The 23,745-nt window shown below is 37.2% G+C and overlaps 3 protein-coding genes and 1 non-coding gene across 7 annotated transcripts in view; 1 reads left to right on the forward strand and 3 right to left on the reverse strand.

The window, feature by feature from the left end:
- Positions 1–7,899, reverse strand: part of LOC116300219 (SWI/SNF-related matrix-associated actin-dependent regulator of chromatin subfamily A member 4-like) — a 34,344-nt gene extending 26,445 nt beyond the window's left edge. For 3 of the 4 annotated variants that reach the window (XM_089030851.1, XM_089030850.1, XM_089030848.1), the window contains exons 1-9: positions 7,816–7,893; positions 7,207–7,317; positions 5,604–6,144; positions 5,196–5,487; positions 4,153–4,279; positions 2,860–2,966; positions 2,252–2,492; positions 1,304–1,602; positions 454–615 (exon numbers count right to left, since the gene is read on the reverse strand). In XM_089030851.1, coding sequence (XP_088886977.1) covers positions 454–615; positions 1,304–1,602; positions 2,252–2,492; positions 2,860–2,966; positions 4,153–4,279; positions 5,196–5,487; positions 5,604–6,144; positions 7,207–7,266 — 1,829 coding nt within the window. In that variant the 5' untranslated portion in view covers positions 7,267–7,317; positions 7,816–7,893. Of the gene's footprint in view, positions 1–453; positions 616–1,303; positions 1,603–2,251; positions 2,493–2,859; positions 2,967–4,152; positions 4,280–5,195; positions 5,488–5,603; positions 6,145–7,206; positions 7,318–7,815 lie in introns of all 4 variants that reach the window. The other variant, XM_089030849.1, reaches the window with a different exon arrangement.
- Positions 7,900–8,102: 203 nt separating this feature from the next.
- On the reverse strand, positions 8,103–8,204 carry Trnaf-gaa (transfer RNA phenylalanine (anticodon GAA)). Its single transcript has one exon. It is a non-coding gene; the product is annotated as a tRNA-Phe (tRNA).
- A 2,332-nt stretch (positions 8,205–10,536) lies between these two features.
- LOC116300214 (uncharacterized) lies at positions 10,537–11,242 on the forward strand. The gene is made up of 3 exons (XM_031709029.2): positions 10,537–10,694; positions 10,785–10,883; positions 10,972–11,242. The coding sequence occupies exons 1-3, from the start codon at positions 10,537–10,539 to the stop codon at positions 11,240–11,242; spliced, it is 528 nt and encodes a 175-aa protein (XP_031564889.2).
- A 1,193-nt stretch (positions 11,243–12,435) lies between these two features.
- LOC116300218 (uncharacterized) lies at positions 12,436–23,006 on the reverse strand. Its single transcript, XM_031709041.2, has 2 exons — positions 22,883–23,006; positions 12,436–18,387 (listed from the first exon to the last, which is right to left on the reverse strand). The coding sequence occupies exon 2, from the start codon at positions 18,380–18,382 to the stop codon at positions 14,426–14,428; it is 3,957 nt and encodes a 1,318-aa protein (XP_031564901.2). The 5' UTR covers positions 18,383–18,387; positions 22,883–23,006; the 3' UTR covers positions 12,436–14,425.
- Between the last annotated feature and the right edge of the window lie 739 nt (positions 23,007–23,745).

Consider the following 23,745-nt stretch of genomic DNA (forward strand, 5'->3'; position numbering starts at 1 on the left):
CATTTAAACATTTTTTTAAATTTATATATTTTTAGATGTTTATTTATTTAAATTTTCAATTGAATTGTACTATTTTATCTCTATTTTATTTTAGCACATGTATTTTAATTGATATTATTAGCAAGGCCCCTTTGAAAAGCTCTATGGAGATATGGTCATCCTGAATAAATATCATTATCATTATTATAACACATCCTGAAGCACTAAAAGGCTAGGAAGACAAAATCTATTGTTCCAGCCAACATGTAAAATAGCAGGCTTAATGCCCGAAATAAGGTCCAAATCTAAAATAAGTTTGAAGTACCAAAAGCGGAAAAAAAATGACAACTAGTTGTTTCTAACTGATTTCCTTTTAGTCGTCTCTTTAACAATGTCTGCATGTATGTACCTTTTTCTATATTTTCAAGCCCTGATTAAAACTATTATCATTAGTAATATATTACTGATACTTACCCAACGTCATCCTTGCCATACATCTCTCTTCTCTTCTCTTTTTCACTGAGTCTCTGCCATGCCCATCTGGTTTCAGTTCCAGATTCGTCCTCATCGTCTTCATCTTCTTCATCTTCGTCCTCATCAGCTGAATCATCTTCTTGCCGGGGTGCAACAGCATAGCTATAAAAGGTTCATTATATTTCGTTATTATATTATTATATTTCAAGTTCTTATTTTATTTGGTAATGAAATGTTAGTACCATTCTAAACTGAGACAGAACACTTTCAGTGATATCAAGTTTAAATAAATAATTATCATTTCTTAATTAATTATTATTATTAATATCAGCAGCCCTAACACTGCAATCATCTTGATTCTTCCTGGGCACAGCCATTTATCATCCTCGTCATTATCATCATTATCATTAGTCGCCAACACCACCATTATCACATCAACCCCATCATCATCACCATTATTATCATCATAATGGAAGAGTTCTTATATAGCACATTTCACATTGTCTCAATACACCTTACAATAATTATGACCAGTGGAGGGCTTTACAGGCTGCATAGTTTAGTAAGTTGCTATTACATGTAACAGCCATGCAGCTTACAATAATTTATTAATTTTATTAATTTCATCATCATTGTCAACTTCATCTTGATCCTCATCCTCATGATCATTGTCTTTGTCATCATCATCCCAAGATCATTGTCGTCGTCATCATCATCATTGTCTTTGTCACTGTCATCCCATGATCATCATCACTATCATCGTCATGAAAAATAGAACTATCAAGAACTCTTTGCCTTCATAAGTTTCAGTCAATGTATTAATAATCATATTACTACTACCAAGGCTTACCCAGGATGAGCCAAGAGCCATTCTTCCAGATCATCAGCAATGGGTGCTTCATCTCCTTTCAGTACTACATTGGTCTCCGTATCAACTACAGCTACACGTCTATCGCCATCAGGAGTTTCATCGTCAAAATCTGACTTCCGTCTTATCCTACCCTTTTGTTTCTTACGGTGATCCTTCTTGTGCTGTTGTACCATTTGCGTGAGACTAGCAATGTATTCATCTGTCTGACTGAGAAGGTAGTGCAGACGCTTATCTTTCTTGTGGTCAATAAGTTTACGATAACCTTCTTCATCTTCAGCCTTAAAGAGAAACAAATGTGTCGTAGTAGATAATTTTATCACCGTAGGTACGAAAGATAGTAGACTGACGTTTCGGATGTTAGTACTTCGTCAGAGTCAATGAGAGAAAGAGAATGATGGAGGGGTTTATATAGTGGTGTAGGGAGAGAAACAGTGCCCAAAAATGTTAGTCACTACATACTGCCATTTCCATTTGAGCGTGAGCTGCAATTATTTTTCAATTCATTTGAGTTTGAATAGCTGCATTTTTAACAGCATAACATTGCATTTCTATGGTGCGATTGAGATGTGCTTGATCCCACAAAAAGAAAAAATGATAAATTGCCAACACATAGCAAAATCAAGTAGCCAACCAATGCCATTCACGCTTGAGCATGAACATGAAATCATAGACCTGTCAAAAGTTACCATTCTCGACCCAGTTATACCAAGGGGGGATACCACCATATGATGGATAAATCCTTATCCAGTGGATAACTTCACACTGTTATCCAATAAATGTATCCACTCAATAAGACTTGTCCATCAGTAAGTGCTATCAGTCCTTTGCACAACCGCATGAAAGGTTTTTACATGCAGAATGGCAAACAGATGCAAATGGTATTTATTGGCTTTAATTTTAAGCTGCTCTAACAATGCTATAACATACCATGAGTCTTCTCATTCTCTCCTTTTCTATTCTCTCTTCTTCCTTCTTCTTTTCTCTGTCCGTCACAGAGTGATAGTTCATTACAGCTTTGTTCAGTTTGACAACCTTGGACTGTATAGACCTGTGATACTCCTTGAAGTCACGCACATGTTGCAGTATCATGTTGAGGTACTCCTGGTGTTTCTGGCGACGCTTCCTCTCCTGTTCCATCTTCTGTTGTTTTTCTAGTTTCTCAGTGATCCTGATTATAGAAAATGTGTTTTTAATTTTACTTTTATTTTGTGTAGAACATATCAATGAATTGGAGAAGTTATTTATTCGAACTCCTATAAGAGTGTTTCATCCAATATCTAAACACTACTCTTAAATTTATTTTTGGCCAATTTCAAGGAGTGATTACTCAGTGGGCCCAGCCAGAGGGTGATAAAAGTTATTAACAAATTGGAATTTAGTAGTTTATTTTAGTAGTTTATTTATTTTTAGCCTATTTCATGATGTTTGGAAAACACAAAAAGCAGAGATGCACTCAAGTTAGAGAAAGACCCCAGGTTTTCATTGATAAAGTAACAGTTACCTTACGTTATTGATTTTACTTAGACTTATCTTACCTAGCCTCTCTGAGAGATTGCTTCTTGCTGCGTTTGTAAGCCTTTGAGTTGAGTGCTGTCTCAAGAGTGGTATCCCTTCTTGTACAGGCTATAACTTCACTTCTTAACTGTAAAACAATTTAACAAGAAATATAAACTATTCTAGCTTATTAACAGACCTTAAGCATTTTGAAATATTTGTTTAAATACTTTTGTCAGAAGGGACGTGACTTTTTCAATATTAACAGTTTGCATACTACCACATTTAGCAGTTCATTAGTTCACACGGAGTGAGCGAAGATTAATATAATTGCCCTATTTCACTATGACGTCACATCAAAACAATCTATTGTTTAAATGCAAAGGATCATGGTCGTCGGAGGGGGTCAAATCAACGCAAATTCACTGAAAATTGTTCTAAAACCTGTATCAATCCACGAAGAGAAGTAGAATAGCCAGCTAATGCTCAGAATATTTTTTAGTACATATTAACACCTATTATATCTGAAATCCAGGCCATTTTAGATTAAAGTGCCTATCACCCTTCTGACGATATTCTCAGTATTGATTCTACATGGGGTAAGATGTTGAATAACCCGAAAAAATTACATAGTTTGAGTGCGGCATCTTGAAGTTATAAAGGTTTTTCCACGCCATATGCTAATGCTGTGACGTATGCGGAGTAATCATTTAATATACAAAACACTACTGGTACAGATAAATTAAATTTGAAATACGTCATTGTGTTCCCCATTACTCTTATAGAAATGATTGCAAGTTAGTTTTCCCATAGAAGCCGGTGTTTCGAATTACGAGGAACAACAAATAACCATAAATGCCTTCTCATACGTCACAGCATTAGCATATGACATGAAAAAACCTTCATAACTTCAAGAAGCCGCACTCAAACTATGTAATTTTTTTGGGTTATTCAACATCTTACCCCATGTAGAATCAATACTGAGAATATTGTCAGAAGGGTGATAGGCACTTTAAACTGGTTTGCTAGGAGCAAATTTTATTGAATTTTCTATTGGATTTGGTGATTCTATCCCCCACATAAACAAGCAGTGGCGTCATAGTGAAATAGGGCAATTGTCATTGTTGTGATTGGATGGTGCCTAAAAAATGTCTGATTCCTTCGTTTCTACAAAGAGCTGTGATTGGAAAGTTGTGAAAAATGTCAAAAAATCCTTCAAGTGTCCACACTGTTTTAGGAATGCCAACTGAATGTCAACCTCGATTGACAGCTGAGTTTGTCGTTAAGCCAAACTACATGTATATGATTTTATAATAGGAAGCAGCAGTTCTAACCTGTTTCTGTACGTTAAGAAGCCTTAGAGCACGCAATTCTATCATGGCTTTAAGTCTCAAGTCATCAGGGAGATTTCCAGGGAGACCTTCAAGTTCTTTTATTCTCTGTACAATTCTGGCTTGGATTCTGTCATTAGGAAGCAAATAAACTTGTCACTTAATAAGGTGCTTTTCACATTAAGGAACATATACAGTAGTAGTAACTTATAGCTCGTGAAGAAATAGAAAACACTCACATGTGCTGTGTGCAGCTATAAAGCAGGTCAAGGTTGGCAGAACACGAAAGAAGTGTTACTGTAGGAGAAGCACAACTGTAGGAGTTCTTCTCACACTTCTCGAGTGTTCTGCCAATCCCCAAGTGCTTTATAACTCCACACAGCACAGCAAGCAAGTTTTTTAATTTCTTTTATAAAATACAAGTTACGATAATCGTTATTTTGGATAGGAATGACTCAACTGAAAGTGTGCAAACATGCTGTTTGCTCTCATAAAGCACACACTCCCAAACAAGCAGAATGCGAGATTTCAAACAGTTATCTTATAATACATAATACATCATGCTGTAACAAGTATAATGTATAATGGATTCCAATAGTCTTCAATTAAATAGCCTGTGTGGTGCCCCAAAGGGAAGGGGATTGGGGACTGGGGAGAGAAAGGAAGGAGAGGGAGGGCCTGCAATGAACCCCCTCCATTTTTCATACTGCCCCCTAATTAATATGCAAACATTCAACCAATCAAATGAAAGAATAAACTCATGTTTATTTCTGTTTCTATGAGTCAACCAATCAAAATTAACTTTCGGATTCTGAACGTTCGTAGGAAAAATTGAGGGGGTTCATTGCAGACCCTCCCTCTCCTTCCTTCCTCTCCCTAGTTGCCCTCCCCTTTCTCTCTTACAAGGCAATAATAAAGAACCCAGAGCAAGAGCCAAGGCAAGTCAAGGCAAGGTAGAAAACCAGCACATCAAACAAAAACCATTGTGAAGGCATTATATTCTGTAATACTACATGTATATGAAACCACCCAGAAGCAATACAGACCTGTTTTCTCTCTCCTTTAATATTGCAACAGGATCCAGTCCTGTAGGTTTAGGAACTGGAGCAAGCTGAGGCTTAGACACTTGTAACTGAGGTTGGGTTTTACGCTGCTGTTGTTGTATCTGCTGCTGTGCTAATGCCTGTCTTTGCTGTTCTTTTAATTTTTGTTGCTGGTTTGCAGCTGCAATGGCACTTGCTGCAGCTCCTTTAGCTGCAGCCATTGAAGCTGCAGCAATAGTTGGCTGGCTTGTGGTATTACTGCCTGATTTATTAAGGCTTGCTTGAAGCTTTTGAGCTGTAAATGGTAAGATGTTTAAGTGAGAGGTGAGAGGTGAAGTGACCAGTGATAAATTGCTGGTAGTCACCTATTGAAACCCCAGGTTTTATAAACAAAATTAATGGGAAACTTACATGACGCCATTCCAGGCACATTATAAGCTGTCTGGTTAGGTGCAACACTAGTGTTAGGCAAACTAGCATTACTAGTAAGAGGACCTGATGCTTGCTGGTTTGTGGCAGGACTCTGAGAAGCTACTTGAGCTGTATTGGAGGGTGCAATGCTGCTCGGCAGATTACTACTAGGCATGGGCATCTTGGGGTTTTGTTTCCCTAACATAGCTATCTTGACATGGTCAGGGAGTGGCTGATTCCTAGATATCAGTTTGTAAGCCATGATCTGAGCTCTTAGTTGCATCAGCTGTTGGGAATTGAATTCTTTGACTGTGTCTTTTGGGGGTACTCTTGAAGTGTTGTCTGGGATATTTGAAGGTCCTTGTAACCCAGTGGATCCCATATCCCCATGGTGCATGGGTGGCACCCCTGATGGCATATTTCCCATTCCATAGGTGTTATCCTGCATGTCCATCATTGGTGGTCTGCCTTGCAGGATGTTGTACAACTGGTTGTAGCGAGGATCATTCTCCAAGCCTTTTTCTTGCATGGCTTGTAAAGCCTAACAAATGAGGAATTTAATTATAAAAGTAAATACTTTGCAGCAATAGCCAAATCGAAATATAGCAAACAATTTGAATAACTATTGTTCTGCACTGACAAAAGATGGACTAGCCTCAAGTTCACAAGGAAACATAAAAATGTTTTTACATATATAAGAAGATGGTCAGTCGCTAGTCAGAGCAGAACAATAGATACAAATTGGTTGACATATTTCGATTCTGTTTATGTGAGCCAAAACGAGAAATTAATGTATTTGCATGAGCTTATGATGGTCAGAACAATAAATTCCAACATCTTGGTTTAAAGTATGGAAGTAGAATGAAAACTGAGAATACACTAAGTTTGAAACTTTACACTCAATTGCAAAATATTTGTCAGTTTCATAAACATAGAACATAGAAGCTTAGACTAAAATGGTACATAGAAAGTACATTAATGAGTGGACTTTCGCAAAGTTCTTCATCTCCATATTAGTCCACACTCCCTAAATAAAGCACAAGACCCCTAGCCAGGATCAGAAACGCTTCATAAATGTTAGAGACCCAAGAATGGGTCGCTGAATTATGCTTACACTTGAGGTGCTTTTTATCAACGTATGAAAAATAACGCTTCAGAAGTACACAGCAAGTCGCACTGCAAGATAATCAAGTCAACCTCTTTTGACTTTGGTGCTCACATTTTCTCACTTGTTGGGCTCATACTCTGCAAGTGTCAGAGATAAACTTAGAGCAAGTTTAGTTAATGAGATGCATTTAGTGATATGACTTCAATGTCATAAATTGTTGCACTGATAAAGGATGGAATATTGATTGTATCTTGAATACATCAGAGGATTTAATTTTGTCAAGTGCTATCCAGCATACCTTTTAGTCTCAGCTTCTACAGTATGTTCTATGTTTTCAACTTAACACTAATTTTGCAATTGAGTGTTATAGATTGAATAATATATCGTTACAACACACTTGATAATAAGGCAAGTGATAAATCTATATAGAAATTGAATTCATTGCTAACACCATTGCCCAACCCATACTTCCCATACATTGCTATTTCACCATACCTTCTCCAATCGCTGTACATTTTCAGGTGTGTACTGGAATCCAGGCATTGGTTTCATCATGATTGACAGCTGTCTGTCAATAACGGGGGGGAAATGAGCAACAATTTAGTTCTGTTCATTGATGGCAAAAATAATAAAATTTACAAATTGACCATATAAAATTTATTATCTAGCATTTTCCTTCAGCAAAATAAAACATATCAACCAAATAATAATTATGTAGCCATGGTATCACTAATAGACTTAATTTGTTGTTCAGCAGAGATAAGGAAAGAAGCAAAACTTGATCATTATTCTAAGGTTTCATTCATACAAATGTGTACCCGTCTCTGAGTGTTTACTAGTCAACCTAATCCATAAAAATGTGTAAGAGTAAAATAATTTTATCACAAAGAACGTTTTGATGTAGAAAAATTCAATTTTGCGAAGAATGAAACGAGAGTTTTCAAACGCTCATAAGCGCGTGTTTGAATCTTCCTCCAAAATGGAGACAAAAGACCTCGTGAAAAACGCAGATAATATCATCAAATACACCCATAAACAAGGCAAACAATGTAGGAATATGTGCAAAAGGCTACGTTTTTATCTTTTCGCTACTATAGTTCTTACCTTGTAGTAAATAAATCGAATACAACAGTAAATATAAAACACTTCTAACAGACGGCGAGAGCCGCCATTACTGTCCCTTCGACCTGACTCAAGTACTGCCTCGCTTTCGATGAACAAATGTTATCCCGAGGGGTGAAGTGTAAGAAAAACCACTTCCAAATTTTTACCACAGCTTTTCACGAAGATAGTTCGGCTTTTTAGTAGAAGTTTTCTCCAATTAAATATGATAATTTAAAAATAAAGAAAGCTAGATTATAATAAATAATAAAATTTCGAAGAAAAAAAACTGCCGAAACCCGGGATTGTTCAGAGTTCCTACGAACTCTCCGGTTTGAACCAGGGACCTTCAGATCTTCAGTCTGACGCTCTCCCAACTGAGCTATTTCGGCAGGCTTAAAGAAATTCCTACTAAATATCAGTCCCATTCCAAAGCCCTTTATTGTTACCTACCGGCAACGCGAAAAGTCGAAGCTATGTTTATAACACAAATCGGAGTAACTATAACACCAAGCAGGGTAAGTATTCGCGTTTTTACTGTTTCACAGAAATCTTTAAAAGTATTGCTAACTAGCAACATGGCGTCAATAGGGACAACTTTAAATACGGGGAGGCTGTAGTAAAAAGGCTCTCGTTTGAAACACTGAGTCCGAAATGTGGAATTGTCAGTCTTCCTCCCTTCCCACAAGAAAACGAAACACCGGGTTTCTTGGCCGCGAAATAATTCCACTGAAGCCTGCGCAGCATAGCAGTCTGCGGCTGTCACTCATAATAAAATAACCACATACTTCTCTTCTATCATTTCTTATTCGACATTCTTACAAAAAATAAGAATCGAAAAAAATGGGAAATGAAAGGCATTTACCATATTAGATATTGCCAATTCTCGTACACAGTCCCTTTCAATAAAAAATCGGTTCTTCGATTTTTCAGTACGTTAGAAAGCTGCGAAGGGCTTGGGTACAAGAATGAGGTATTACCTTGGAGTGACGGACACTGATGAAAAACGCACTGCGCATGCGTTGGGAGAAAAAACAAAATGGCGGACAATAACAATTGATCACATCTAAAGGTAGGTTTTATTTTAACCGACAGGGCTATTTTTTGAATATTCGGTTTGGAATTTTACACATATTTTTGGATTTCTTTACATAGGATCCGACCATGTGATTATCTGCAAATCGTCGGGCCGCGAGTGGCGGCATTTTCAAAGATTATTTTTGCTTTGTATAAACAAAAGTTTTTTTGTATAAATCAGCTGTGTATCACTATCGAAATTATCTTGCTATTGTGAAAAGGACAACCTTAAGTTTTCAGCATTTTTCTTAAGTTTTGCGATTTTGTAAAACAATCAAAACACCGGCATCAAAAACACAAGTTGCCCTTAGTTACGCTATGCCATCTCCGAGCGTGCGCAGTGCGTTTTTCACCAGTGTCGGAGTGACGTCGTTCCTCGCGCACGTATTTACCATATTTGGTATTTCTTGAAGATGACGTCATATTTAGAATAACACGTCACAAACACTCGCGGGGATTTAAGTTATTTACGGAAACTTTCCAAACCATTTCAAACCACGATTTGAAGATGATACACATATTAATACTAAGCCTTATTTTTGCTTCTTATTTCGGGATAGAATACCTTGTAGACTACGTGATATTTCCACACTACACCAGGAGCATTCATACAGGTTAACATCATACATTACTAGCATCGATTTGATACTGGAAATGGCGAATTTGCGCGCCATTCGCGCTGTATGTCTACAGTCAATTTTAGTTTACGATAATTATTGAATGGTTTGATTTCTTTGCAGAACAAGTTAAACTTCTGGAGGTACATACCTTTGTACACGAGTTTGTTCCAAACGGTAAGAAGACAGTTTATTACTAAGCTGTACCAGACACTTACAGTATAAAGATAGGGGACTAAAGAAAAATGAAAGTTGATCAGGAAAACTCCCTCTTTACTACATCTAATATTAAATGTGGATATGTCTTTTACCACCAAGACAAGTAAAATGAGTTTTATTTATTATCTAACAGATACACAAGTAGTAAGTTGCTTGAATCCCTTACACGATGTCATTAACCAAACGTTCAGCACCATTGAAGCGGTTTTCAGCCCAGGTAGAATTTTATTTTAAATTGCATAACCACTTATAGGACACTGTTCACTTGCAAGTCATGGGTGAGGCAGAACGGTATGGAATCAGGAGTGATAGGAAGCCATGCCGATACGAACACAGTTCACTTGCAAGTCATGGGTGGGGTAGAAGGGTGTGTAACCAGGAGAGATAGGTAGCCATGGGATAGGACACTGTTCACTTGTAAGTAATGGGTGGGGTAGAAGGGTGTGGAATCAGGAGTGATAGGAAGCCATGGGATGGGACACTGTTCACTTACAATTCATGGGTGGGGTAGAAAGGTATGGAATCAGGAGTCACGTGTAGCCATAGGATAGGAAACTTTTAACTCTTTATACTATTAAAACTTTTGTTTGTTTTTATAGATCAAGTTATAGCCAACACCAGTGTAAATTCCACCACGGCACTAGCGATCTTTATCCCAAAAGATGATGCTGTCAATGTTCGGCGCCTCCTTTTTTATGTTCTTTCTTTTCTGCTCTTTGTTGATCTGCTCTGTATAGCTTACCGTCTTTGTTGGTGAGTAAATGGTGTAAACTTGACTGATGATCTCTTCAATGAAAATCAGATATGACAAATGTATGCATGTTATACGATTTTCAGCCAACGACAAGAACAGCAGCAACCTGTTTATCAAGAAGAGGAAATAATAGTGAACGGACGGTTCCGCCGAATAAGAAGAGAGAGCAACCAGATACCACGAGAAGAGAAAGAAGAGCAAATGGAAGGGATCATGTGAGTCAGTCAGTGGCAGTTGAATTGATTCCATCTTTAAACAACGATTACTTTAATCTAATCAGCTAAATTTAAATAATTATTTTTAAGTTTGCGCCGAGACATGGCTAATGGGAGGCCTTATTGGGTTAGAAGGATGGAAAACCAGATACCACGAGAAGAGAAAGAAGAACAAGGGGAAGGGCTGATGTGAGTATTTTCCGCCTTACTCTGTCTCTTCACAGAAAGCGCGCTTATTAAATTTAAAAAATAAATTAATACTCCTTTAATTTTAAAGTATGCTCAGAGTTGAAATTGATGGAAGACCTCGCTGGATAAGAACAAACAGCTTCCATTCCCGCCACAGAGAGGCAAGGTTGGCAGAGGCACGTGCACGTAGAGCAGAGAATGGGTTAGCGGAGGAAAGGCCGGCGATTCGAAGGATGGCACAGCCACGTGCACGGAGAGTTGAGGGACACGTGGCAGACGAAAGACCGGCTATTGAAAGGGTGGCACGGCCACGTGCACAAAGAGTAGAGGGAGGGGTGGCAGAGGAAAGGGAGGCGTAAGTATTGGCGGTTTTTTTTAGTTTTAGTTTGCATTCAAAAAAATAATCAAATGTCGTACTCTTTAATTTGAAGTTTGCACTGACGAACGACCGCGCTGGCTGCGGAATAAAAAGAGGGGCAACAAGAAAACAATAACAAAAGCTAGAGGACGAGGAACGCTAAGCGAAAAGTATGTTGCATCAGGAGATAAAGACAAAGAAGAAGAGTAAGTATATAAATGTGCAGTGTCTTTAAACATAACGGTTAAAAGCTAAAAATTAAATGTTCTTCTTATGAATTTAAAGCATCGTCTTGTGGATCAAGTAGAAGAAGGAGAAGAAGATTAAGAAGGGAAAAGTAGAAGCCAGAGGAAGTGGAGAAAGAACTGCAAGTTGTAGAAGATTTTCATTGTTTTCACAACAAATTGGGTCTTGTCATAATTAAAACATTATAGAACATGTTGAATCTTAGTTACAAGTCATTACAGCGAGGAGTAATGACATTCATATCTTTTGATTATCGCAACAGTATATTGCTAGAAGCTAAATAAAAAGTTGACCACATTTTGTATATTCTTGTAGAAGTTAAGGTATGTATGCTGCACGAAGCTTCGTCACAGACGGTAAACGTGATGGAGCATGCGCAATGACTAAGCATTCTGTTTGAACGAGTAATTATTTTAGACACTGCGATTGGTGATTGACAAACGTTAGTTTGATAGGAGAGGATATGTTTGTTTCACGCTTGAACGAACGTGTCCATCACGGTACGGCTACCGGCTCCATAAGGTAAGCGGCTACTTGGTTTTCAGGCAGGCGTTCTTTCTCTCTCTATCTTTCCGCCACGCTCCCTCCCTTCCCTTTGCAATAATGACCAGAGGCAGTCAAACAACGCATATCACAGAGCAGTTTTCGTATAACCGTGAAAACCTTGGTGCCGTGTGCGTGCCTTTTTCACACGACCGTGATATTTTCCGAAATTTTGATTGGCTGATTTTTTCTTCTCGTGCTGTAAGCAGTGCCGTGACCTTGACTTGACCGTGACTTCGCCGTGTTCATGCCGTATTTTCGTAATGTTATTAGTCTGGCGTATGCCTTGCCGTGTCACGACCGCGTTGGTGCCTTCACTGTCACTGCACAAGAAGGCAGAAAGGAAAAGTTATTAACCTGAGTAAACAGCAAAGGTTTTAGACGAGCCACAAAATGACGAAGAAATTATTTTTTTTCGAATCTAATTTAAATTTACTAAAAACAAAGAAATTACTTAAAGTATATTATCCTTATCATCATCATCATCATTATTTAACAACTACGCATACACGACTTTCATAACTGGCTGCTGCTAATTTGCATAAACATTAATAAAAATCAATGTTTTTGGAGTGAAAACCCTTTTAAATCATTGATCTTGTTGATTTAGATAAGGCGTGTGAGTTTCTACTTAAATTAATAAATCCTTTACAAGATGTGAGCATTTGAAGTTTTGAAAATGCACCAAAACGAGGCCACCAAGGCTTCCAGTGATAAATACACTATAATATTTTCATTTATATTATTGAAATTAATAAAAATAAAGAAATTACTTTACGTATATTATCGTTATCATCATCACCATTATTATTATTACTAACAATTACGCATGAATACGTAAACTACAATGTTTTCACTTTCGATTTAGCGATTACGCTTACAAATAAATCAGCGTCAGACAGATATACGTAGCTAACTATCCTTTTCTTGAGCTAATTGCGCTTACTAGACTAGTAGATTACTTGAGTATGTACACCTTTGTTATTTAGAATTTGTAATCTTAAGGTTAGTTAGATAAATTAACTGATCAATTTACCACAAGTTACCAACACTCAAAACTGGAGAGTTGTAAAACTGGTAATAATAGATGTAACAATTCTAATAATCCTAAACGTAAACCATTATTGTAGATATTGCATAGCAATACAAACGTGATACAACTATAATATATTCTAAATTAAGAATATGATACAAAAAAAGTTCAATGCCATATATAGCGTCGTCACTATTATAAACAGTTTATGCATAGCAACATTATTACAAATAAGAAAGAAATTGAAAATCGTCCAGTACTTTGGTTCACTGTAATCTTGGTTCTCTTTCTTTTCTCATACACTGATGGTGACATCATCACCAATAAGAAAGAAAGGAGTACAGTACTTTGGTTCACTGTAATCTTGGTTCTCTTTCTTTTCTCATACACTGATGGTGACATCATCACCAATAAGAAAGAAAGGAGTACAGTACTTTGGTTCACTGTAATCTTGGTTCTGTCTTATTTCTCATACACTGATGGTGACATCATCACCAATAAGAAAGAAAGGAGTACAGTACTTTGGTTCACTGTAATCTTGGTTCTCTTTCTTTTCTCATTCACTGATGGTGACATCATCACCAATAAGAAAGAAAGGAGTACAGTACTTTGGTTCACAGTAATCTTGGTTCTCTCTCATTTCTCATACACTGATGGTGACAACATCACCAATAAGAGAGAAAGGAGCCCAGTACTTTGGTTCACTGTAATCTTGGTTCTCTCTCATTTCTCAGTCATACACTGATGGTGACATCATCACCAATAAAAAAGAAAGGAGTACAGTACTTTGGTTCACTGTAATCTTGGTTCTCTTTCTTTTCTCATACACTGATGGTGACATCATCACCAATAAGAAAGAAAGGAGTACAGTACTTTGGTTCACTGTAATCTTGGTTCTGTCTTATTTCTCATACACTGATGGTGACATCATCACCAATAAGAAAGAAAGGAGTACAGTACTTTGGTTCACTGTAATCTTGGTTCTCTCTCATTTCTCATTCACTGATGGTGACATCATCACCAATAAGAAAGAAAGGAGTACAGTACTTTGGTTCACTGTAATCTTGGTTCTCTTTCATTTCTCAGTCATACACTGATGGTGACATCATCACCAATAAGAAAGAAAGGATGCCGGTACTTTGGTTCACTGTAATCTTGGTTCTCTCTCATTTCTCATACACTGATGGTGACATCATCACCAATAAGAAAGAAATTCTGTAATATTGTTTATTGTAATTTTCATTCTCTTTGAATTATTTTCTAAGCACTTTAAATGATTTATCATCACGAATCAGAATAGGTGATAAAAAAGGTCTAACGTCACTCTGTTCGATGTTGTCTTTGCTTGTTCTTCTTTTTTTCTTAGAAACTGATTGTGACATCGTCACCAATAAGAAAAAAAGGAGCCCAGTATCTAGGTTCGCTGTATTCCCCATTCCTCATTTCTTTCATTGCTTGCTGCAAGCTGCTACTGGCACTTTCTCCACCTTTTAGATGCGAGTAAAATGCTTTCATAAAGACCTTGGTAGCTCTATCATCAATAGCCCAAAGTGAGGCAACAACAGCACGAGCTCCTGCCGCAAGAAAGGCTCGACTCATCCCAACAACGCCTTCTGACTTGATTTCACCACGACCACTGTGACAGCAGCTTAGGACAACAAGTTGTGGTCGAGCACCACTTTCTTGTACATCATTCATAGTTAATAAGTAGCCTTCTTCTTCTGGTATGCTACCATCGGCATTAAGAGGAGCCAGAGCAATTTCTCCTTCTGTTGTACCGTGAGCAGCAAAGTGGACGACACCCACGCCCTCTTGAAGTCTTTGTTTGATTACGTCTTTGGTAGCTTTAGCTCCAATGAATGGCTCAACTCCCAGTAGATTACTAATCTCTTTTGCTTCCTCTTCAGCACCTGGTAGACGTCCGAACTGTGTTTGTCTGCCTCTAAGGATTACTTCTCCAACTTCAGGATTTCCAATAATCAATGCACCTGTCTTTTTGTGGTATTCAGCATGACAATCTTGCAAAGCCTTTAATGTCATGAGTGATGGGACAAGTCGAAAGCGATTGGTTTCGGATAGATATTTTCCAGTGCTTGGGTTTTTCAGGGCTGCATAAGGCACCAAGTTTAGGTCTCCATCAGGTACAATCACGACCTCGTCATGCACAAGATATTGTTGTACGGGAGTGATTAATCTTTCGAATAACGTCTCAAGTACATTTCCTAAATCCTCTTCATGCTTCTCGTGATCTTCTATGCATCTGGTTTCATTCTCTTCTTCAATGAAACTATTCCTTTTATTCGAGAGCAAAGTTGATGCCTTAGCACCATCTGTGTTATCATAGTCAACTTGCATAATTTTGATTGACTCCAAAGATCTGTCTTCGCAGTTTGTTCCTTCTCTCACCAACATCTTGTCGTAAGCTGTATTAATGACATCGGCAATATGTCCTCCTTTGGGTTCTTTCTTTTGTTTTCTACCATCTTTATCCTGGTTTTCCTTTATTTCATTTTCAACAAGAAGCAAAGGATTTTGTTGCGACAAAACCCAGATAGCTATGCTGGTGTTCTGATGTGCATAAAACAGGACGCAAAAGCTAACATGAGTCAACATTGTCTGCAAATCTGAATATTGCAAGGAATTGCTAGTTGCGGAACTATGCATCTGTACATCGTATCTAGAAGTCAGGAGATCGCTGAGAGCTCGAGCTCGTCCACGCTCAGACACAAGAAGAGCTTCGTCGGCCTGCTTTGTCTCGATCAATACTTTCGTCAATAGCTTATACGTTGTATGGAAAGTTTCAACAAAAGATATCTTGGATTTGTCTTGTTCTTCAGAGTGCTTATAAAGTGAGTCCCAGCACTGTAGGCTGTTTTCCAGAAAGCTTCTAGATTCTTTCATACAATGGCAATAGTCCTCCTGGTTGCCTTTCTCTTTGTATGAATAACCCAATTCAAGATAGGCGTTACCAATGTGAGTATTCGCTATTCCCTCGTGGCGCTTGTCACCTATCTCTTCAGAAATGTGGAGCATCTTTTCATGATGCTTGATTGCTTCTTCGTAGTTGCCCAATGAGTGGTAGATATCTCCCATGCTCCCATAAGCTGTTCCTTCGTTGTGCTTGTCACCTGTTTCTACAGCAATCTCGAGGAGTTGTTTGATATACATAAATGCCTTTTCGTGCTTGCCGCATAATGTATATACGTCCCCTAAATTTCCATATGCACTTCCTTCAGTTTGCTTGTTACCAATCTCTTTGGCAATCGATAAACTTTGTTCGTAATCCTCGATCGCTTTCTCGTATCTGCCTAACGACTGGTTGACATAACCAATGTTTTGATGTGCAGCGGCGACATTGATTTTCTTCCTTATCTTTTGAGCAACCTCAAGGCTCTTTTCTAAATAGAACATAGATCTCTTGCTGTCGCCTAAGATTATGTAAATCTGTCCCAATCTTCTGTAAGCTGCTCCTTTGCCTTCGTTGTTGCCAATCTCGCAACTGCAGTTTAGGCTTGCTTCAAAGTAAGAAATAGCCTTCTTATAATTGCCTAAAGATTGATATATTTGCCCCAGCCAACCGTATGCCTCTCCTTCCCCTCTTTTGTTGCATGTTTCTTTGGAAATACTCAGTTCTTTGCTATGACATTCGAGGGCTTCCTTGTATTTTCCCAGGCTCCTAAAGTCTTTTCCCAAGTAGCTGTATGCTCTAGCTTCCCCATTTCTGTCACCAATCTTTATGGTAATTTCAAGGGCTTTGCTCTGGTATTCGATAGCCTTTTGGAATTGACTCAATGCACTGTAGGCATTCCCCAAACCGAGATATGCATTTGCCTCGGCATACTTGTCACCTAATTCTGTAGCAATGCTTAGCTGCTTTTCACGATACCCAATCGCTTCTTGGGGCCTACCTGAAGAAACCGAGATCGCTGCCAGACACCCATATGCAGAGGATTTGCTTTTCTTGTCATTGGTTTCTTTGGATATTTTAATACACTCTTCAGAGTATTCTATAGCCTCTTGATATTTTCCAGTAGAATGATAGACCGCTGACAAGTTTCCATAGCACTTTCCTACAACTTTCATATATCCTATCTCTTTTGCAACATGCAAAGAATGTTCGTAATTCTCGATGGCCTTCTCGTACTCGCCTAATGATTGAAGGGCATTTCCTATGTTCAAGCATGCTGTTGCTTCTCCTCTTTTGTTGCCTACGTCTTTTGAATTGCTCAAATGTTCTTCGTAATACTTCAAAGCTTCTTTCGCATCACCTAGTAACCAGTAGGAGTTTGCCAAATTGAATTGAGCAATTTCCTCACCGTACTTATAGCCTATCTTCTTGGCAACACACAAAGCCTTCTTGAAGTTACTAATGGCCTCTTTGTAATTACCCAGTGACTGGTAGGTATTCCCCAGGTATTGATACGACATTGCTTCGCCTTCCTTGTCACCAACCTCTATGGCTATTTCCTGTGCTTCTTCGTGGAACTGAATGGCTTTTTCGTATTCATTTAATGAACGATAAACATTTCCTAGATTTCCACACAAAATCCCCTGGTTTTTCTTTTCTCCTGTTTCTACGGCGATGTTTAGCGCTTTTTCCAGATATTTGATAGCTTCTTGGTATCGGCCTTGCGATCGATAGGCAATTCCCAAGTTTCCGTATGCGCTTGCTTGACCTTCCTTGTCACCTATCTCAAGTGCAATGTTCAGGCATTCTTCATGGCATTTAATTGCTGCTTCAGTGTCTTCAAGCGATTGGTTGGCATCTCCTAGATTTGCATATGCAGCTATTTGGCCCTTCTTGTCGTTCCTTTCTATAGCGATCTTAAGGGACTTTTCATGGTACTCCTTGCCCTCTTTGTATTTGCCAATTGACTTGAAGATAATTCCTAAGTTTGTGTACGCATCTGCAGCACTTTTCATGTTCTTTAGTTTTATAGCGAGGTCGAGCGATTTTTCATGATAATTAATGGCCTCCTTGTACATACTTAATGATTGATAGCAGATTCCCAATTTTTTACATAGATCTACTGCGCTGTTCATGTCCAATATCTGTGCAGCAATGTTTAAACCCTTTCCATAATATTCTATGGCCTTAGGCCAACGATACAAGGATTCATTCGTGAGACCAAGACAGATAAATAGCATAATCTGAAGACTAAAGTCTTCATAAACTTGAGCCATATGCAAACATTCAGTGTAAATATTAATAAGTCCTTCGGTTCTTACATTCAGGCAGCCGTAGGATGCACAGGAGCCACAAAACCGAAGAAAAATCTTTAGTTTTTCTAGTTCATCCTTGTTCTTAAAGGTATCCATATTTTCTTTAAAAAAAAAAAGCATCATATCATCAGTCTGTGTTTATCTTGCTTTTTATAATTATCAGTGAAGCTCTGTAGTACAATGCAACAAAAATGGGGCCCTCCATCTTACTTTTAGAGCTATAAGCCAAAGCCAAATATTACAGCGCTTTTACCGATCGAAAGGCGTTATAGTCATGACGAGCTCTGAACAAAAACGTGGGGGGGGGGGTTGGGTGTTTATATGTGCACGGGACTTGTGGGGTACCTTTGGGTAGACATGCAGTAGTCGCAGTAGTACCATATAAACAAAAATTATATCAATATCGATGGGTTGCAAGCATCCCCAAGTGAGTCAAGAGACAAACACTTGGCGGCCATCTTGGTGCCGTTAACAATGGATGCTTAAGAGATATCTTTTGTTAAATGGCACTAACATGGTCAAGATGACGTAACGTGCAATAAAGAATATATTTTAAAAAACTTAGAATCAAAACCAAGTGGAGTAAAAGCTCTTGTCAGTAAACTGTTCACAGGAGGCATTTCAAATCATGAAATACAATCGATTTTCCCCAATCGATATTAATTCTGAATGCGAGCAAATAGGAATTGGGTAGTCACTCTCGCCAGTTGTCTAAAGCCTAGGGCAAACGTCGAACTTTCCATGCACCAAACTCATTAAAAACAATGGACATCAGATGATAATGAGGCGGCATTCTTTGATGTAATTAAGTTCAGTGCATGGAAAGTTCGACGTTTGCCCTAGGCCTAAAATGCAGCAACTTGTTAAGTATTACTGAAACTCCTTAATTATTTGCAGCATGGTTCCCGGCGTGTTATTGTGTATTGCTTTTTTTGTGCGTATCTTTGATTTGCTCTTGTGGATTTTAATTTGTATTGGTAATTGGTTTTGTATTTATTAATTTTAATTTATTTTTGTATAAGCCAGTTTGTACGTAGTTTAAGAATCGTTTCCAGTGCGCATGCGATTTTATCTCGAATTTCTCACCTTCTTTTGTGTAAACTATGGCTGCCTGTTTGTAGCAATATTTAATCCTCTTGATGTGCCTTTGATTTAAACTTTATAACTGTGAATTTGAACATTATTTTCTGTGAATTTAAACTTGTTGATTTGAATCCAAACCGATTTTATTTGTGAATTTAAACTTTTGGATTTGAATTTAAACTTTTGGATTTGAATTTAAACTTTTGGATTTGAATTTAAACTTTTGGATTTGAATTTAAACTTTTGGATTATTTAATCTTACTGGAGCGAGCTGCTCGGCCAGAGCACTGCCTCGTTGTCAAGTAGAGTTCCCGCCATCTTGGATTTTTATACCACGTTCATTTCGTATTGCTTTGCTTTTATAATACGGCTGCTTTTCATGATTAAAAAGGAATATGGAGGATGAAGTAAAGAAGAAAGTTTCCAAGCTACTGAACGAAGCTTCAGCCCTACTTTCAAATAACTCTGAAACGTCCACGCAACGTACCGACCCATCTACTCCTAGACCCACTTCGTCAACAATTCAAGAAACTTTGAGACGAGCTAGTAGCATGCTTCGTGAAAGTTCTTCTTCTGGTTTGTGCAGGAGATTAAATCGTCTAGAAAGATGACGTATTTCATGCAGAAATTCCACTGCCTTTCTGACTAATTCCACATGAGCCAACAAGTCACTCAGAAAAGAATCATTTTTACTTCCACTTTGATTGATCAATGCCTCAGATCGGTCTAATATAGACCTCAAAAAGTGCTCAACATCATGAGCCATAATGAACACAGGTAGCCCAAGCTTGGTTTCTGTGGTGTCCTGTTATAAGGAAATGTATGGAGATTCATCGAAAATTTCAATAAAATCATTGAAACGTGAAATAAAGCCTCGAAATTTTACCCGATAATTGAGAAATAGCACTTCTTTAGCTCTGCGTGGTTATGTTTTGAATTTAGCCCGTTTTAAGATTTTTTTCTCCACTAGTAATTTTTAAGATTTTTTTCCCCACCAGTAATTCTTACTGGTGGGGAAAAAAATCTTAAAACGGGCTAAATTCAAAAAATAACCACGCAGAGCTAAAGAAGTGCTATTTCTCAATGATCGGGTAAAATTTCGAGGCTTTATTTCACGTTTCAATGATTTTATTGAAATTTTCGATGAATCTCCATACATTTCCTTATAACAGGACACCACAGAAACCAAGCTTGGGCTACCTGTGATTCAAATCCAAAAGTTTAAATTCAAATCCAAAAGTTTAAATTCAAATCCAAAAGTTTAAATTCAAATCCAAAAGTTTAAATTCAAATCCAAAAGTTTAAATTCAAATCCAAAAGTTTAAATTCAAATCCAAAAGTTTAAATTCAAATCCAAAAGTTTAAATTCAAATCCAAAAGTTTAAATTCAAATCCAAAAGTTTAAATTCACAAATGAAATCGGTTTGGATTCAAATCAACAGGTTTAAATTCACAGAAAATAATGTTCAAATTCACAGTTATAAAGTTTAAATCAAAGGCACATCAAGAGGATTAAATATTGCTACAAACAGGCAGCCATAGTAAACCTTCTTTTGTTATGAAATCACTTGCGCACTGGAAACTATTCTTAAACTACGAAATGTCTTATTGCACCTCAGGGCCACCGTAATGCACAACCGTTGAACACCTAGTAAAATGTTTGGAATGTTGATTATCTTGTTCTGACCAATCGCATGCTGTTACGCCACAAAATGTAATAACTCGCACAAAATATAATAACAACGCAAAATGTAATACCTTTTGACGCAAAATGTAATAACTTCAATAACGCATTTTAAATATCCAGAAAATCAATATTTGCTCGGTATACGAACCATACCAGATGACTTTAACTTGAATTTCGCATGAACCGTTAAGATAAATATTTATGTTGAATACGCGATTTCAACGTGTGGATTTTACAAGGCAAGTCCACTCACTCCAACAGTAGTATATTTGAGGAAAAAATCAGCAACTCTTCATAAATATCACCAATATCAAGCCAACTCAGGATCAACATACTCCAATTATTTTAATAATTGAAGTATGTTAAAACTATGCTATTGAATCCCGACATGTCTCATGGATAAGGGCTAGTTTATTATTCATTATTGTCAACTTGTTAATCATTTTATTGAGTAAATAATACTTTTAAAAAATTACCACATTATGGTAAAAAACGTACCAAAATAACATAAATTAATTAGTCAGAATGTTCATCAACTAGCAATAAAAAGATACATAAAAATTAATTTAATCTTAGCAAAAAAGTCGCGGGCATTTGTTTAATATCTCGTAATTTGAATGTAGTCTAACCAGTTTTTTTCTCCAGACGATTCTCTATTCTGTTCTGTTCGGTTCTACTGTGTCGTTTACGTCCATTCAGTAAACATTGATTTTAAAATGCGTTATTGAAGTTATTACATTTTGCGTTAGAGCAGTTATTACATTTTGCGTTAGAGCAGTTATTACATTTTGCGTTGTTATTACATTTTGTGCGAGTTATTACATTTTGTGGCGTAACACATGCGAGAATGAATTCATTTCTAATAAGCAGTCACATGTGATTGGTCAGGACACGATATTTAAACATTCCCGACATATTTTGGGTGTTCGCGTTTTTTCAGTTTGACTGTATTACGGTATAATACATTTCCCAATTGACGAAATCTATTATCTACGATACATAAACACGGGACAGATATTCAAACATATATATGCATGCATTTAAGAAATATATTCATTCAAGTTTTTTTAAGACAGTGTCTAGACGTCAATTAATATTAATCGGCTGCCCCAATGACCTTCGTTTTATTCCAGATTTATTGACCGAACGTATGTTTAAACGTTATAAGAACTTAATAAAATTTCCACGAAAAAGATTTCCTTATCCCTACGACTAAAGCACGCACTCGAATCTGCTTAATGGATTATTTTCGTGACAGTATATTAACGCTCTCGATAAACGTAATGAAAAGCTATTGTACTGAGCAGAGAACCGATAGGATTCCTAGGGAATAGCTTTAATATGCTTATGTAAATACAACAAGGAAACTCAAGTGAATTGATGTCACTATGGTATATTTGTGCATCTATATTCTCTTGAACGGCAAATTAGTTTCCGAAAATAAATTTAGAAATAGGTTACGAATATTGTTGCCATTCGTTTTGAAAGAAATGGACATATTTACTACATATCTAATTTTTCTCGCTTTATTTCCTGTATTTTGTTTGCCTAGTAGTCTTCCAATAACAAAACTGTCAAAATTCATATAGTCGGCGTCTAACTTCCGATCTCAAATGATTTATGAAAAGCCGAATGTATACCTACATAGAGCTAGAGTCCTGTATACCATACATCATGTCGAAAGAAAGTAGATTTATTTAGTCGTTAAAAATTTTTTTGTTTTAAATATAAAGACTATCTTTTTTAAAACTGCGAATTTGTTTTTTTCTTTCGAGATGAATCTTATTATTTCAATACTCGATAACTTTATTTCATTTAAGTCTTACCTTGTCTGTTGGCGCCAAGGAAAGCGTACAGTTAAGTAAAGAAATAATACATGTTCAAGGAGGAATTAACGGCAAACGTTAGTTGGCAAACGTACTAGGAGACGAAATCACTTTTATATGACGCGTTTCTATTGCTCTATAAACTGGTTTTAACCGGTTTGCAAGTACATATAAGGAAGTGTTTCTACGAAAGATGTCCTGTTGCAACCAGCAAAATTTGTTGAGCGTTCATCACAATGTTAGATATATTTTCTATGTATACGAAAAAAAAAAAAAAAAAGAATAGAATCATTTTAAAATCTGGAAAAGTTACAAGTTTTATTCGCTATTTTCTCATGACCCATAATGCCTTGCTCTATTGCGTAAAATTAGAGAGAATGTTGGCCGATATGTTATAAAGAAAAAAAGTTGTTAAAAAAGCTAAAAAAAATTGAATAACGTTTGTGAATCAATCAAAACTACTAGATTATTTATTCTATGAATGAAAAAAAAATCAAAAATTCCATACAAGATGAGCGAGTTCAGCGGCGGCGTCCTCCTTACCAAGGATCGCTACAGTCCGTTTTTGACCAAGATATTGACGATTCTTAAAAGTCTCGTGATGCGGGCTTAACCTCCAATCCAGGTAATATTTGTTTTTGTTAGTGTAATTTCCACTTTTGTTTTCTATTTTAGGAGCGAGGCTAAGCCCGCATGCACGTGACTTTTAAGAATCGTCAATAGACCATTTCACAGATCCCGTTACTCAACCTCAGCCTCGTCTGCGTGTAATATATTCTTTAGAAATTGCCTACAACTTGTGAAATTTTTAAGTGTTTCAATTGTTCGTTGATGTGTAAATTCCTTTCATTACTGCGGACTGT

The sequence above is a fragment of the Actinia tenebrosa genome, unplaced genomic scaffold (assembly GCF_029948245.1).
Source record: "Actinia tenebrosa isolate PJP-AT-01 unplaced genomic scaffold, QUT_ActTen_1.0 PGA_scaffold15__27_contigs__length_11533743, whole genome shotgun sequence".
Classification (NCBI taxonomy): domain Eukaryota; kingdom Metazoa; phylum Cnidaria; class Anthozoa; order Actiniaria; family Actiniidae; genus Actinia; species Actinia tenebrosa.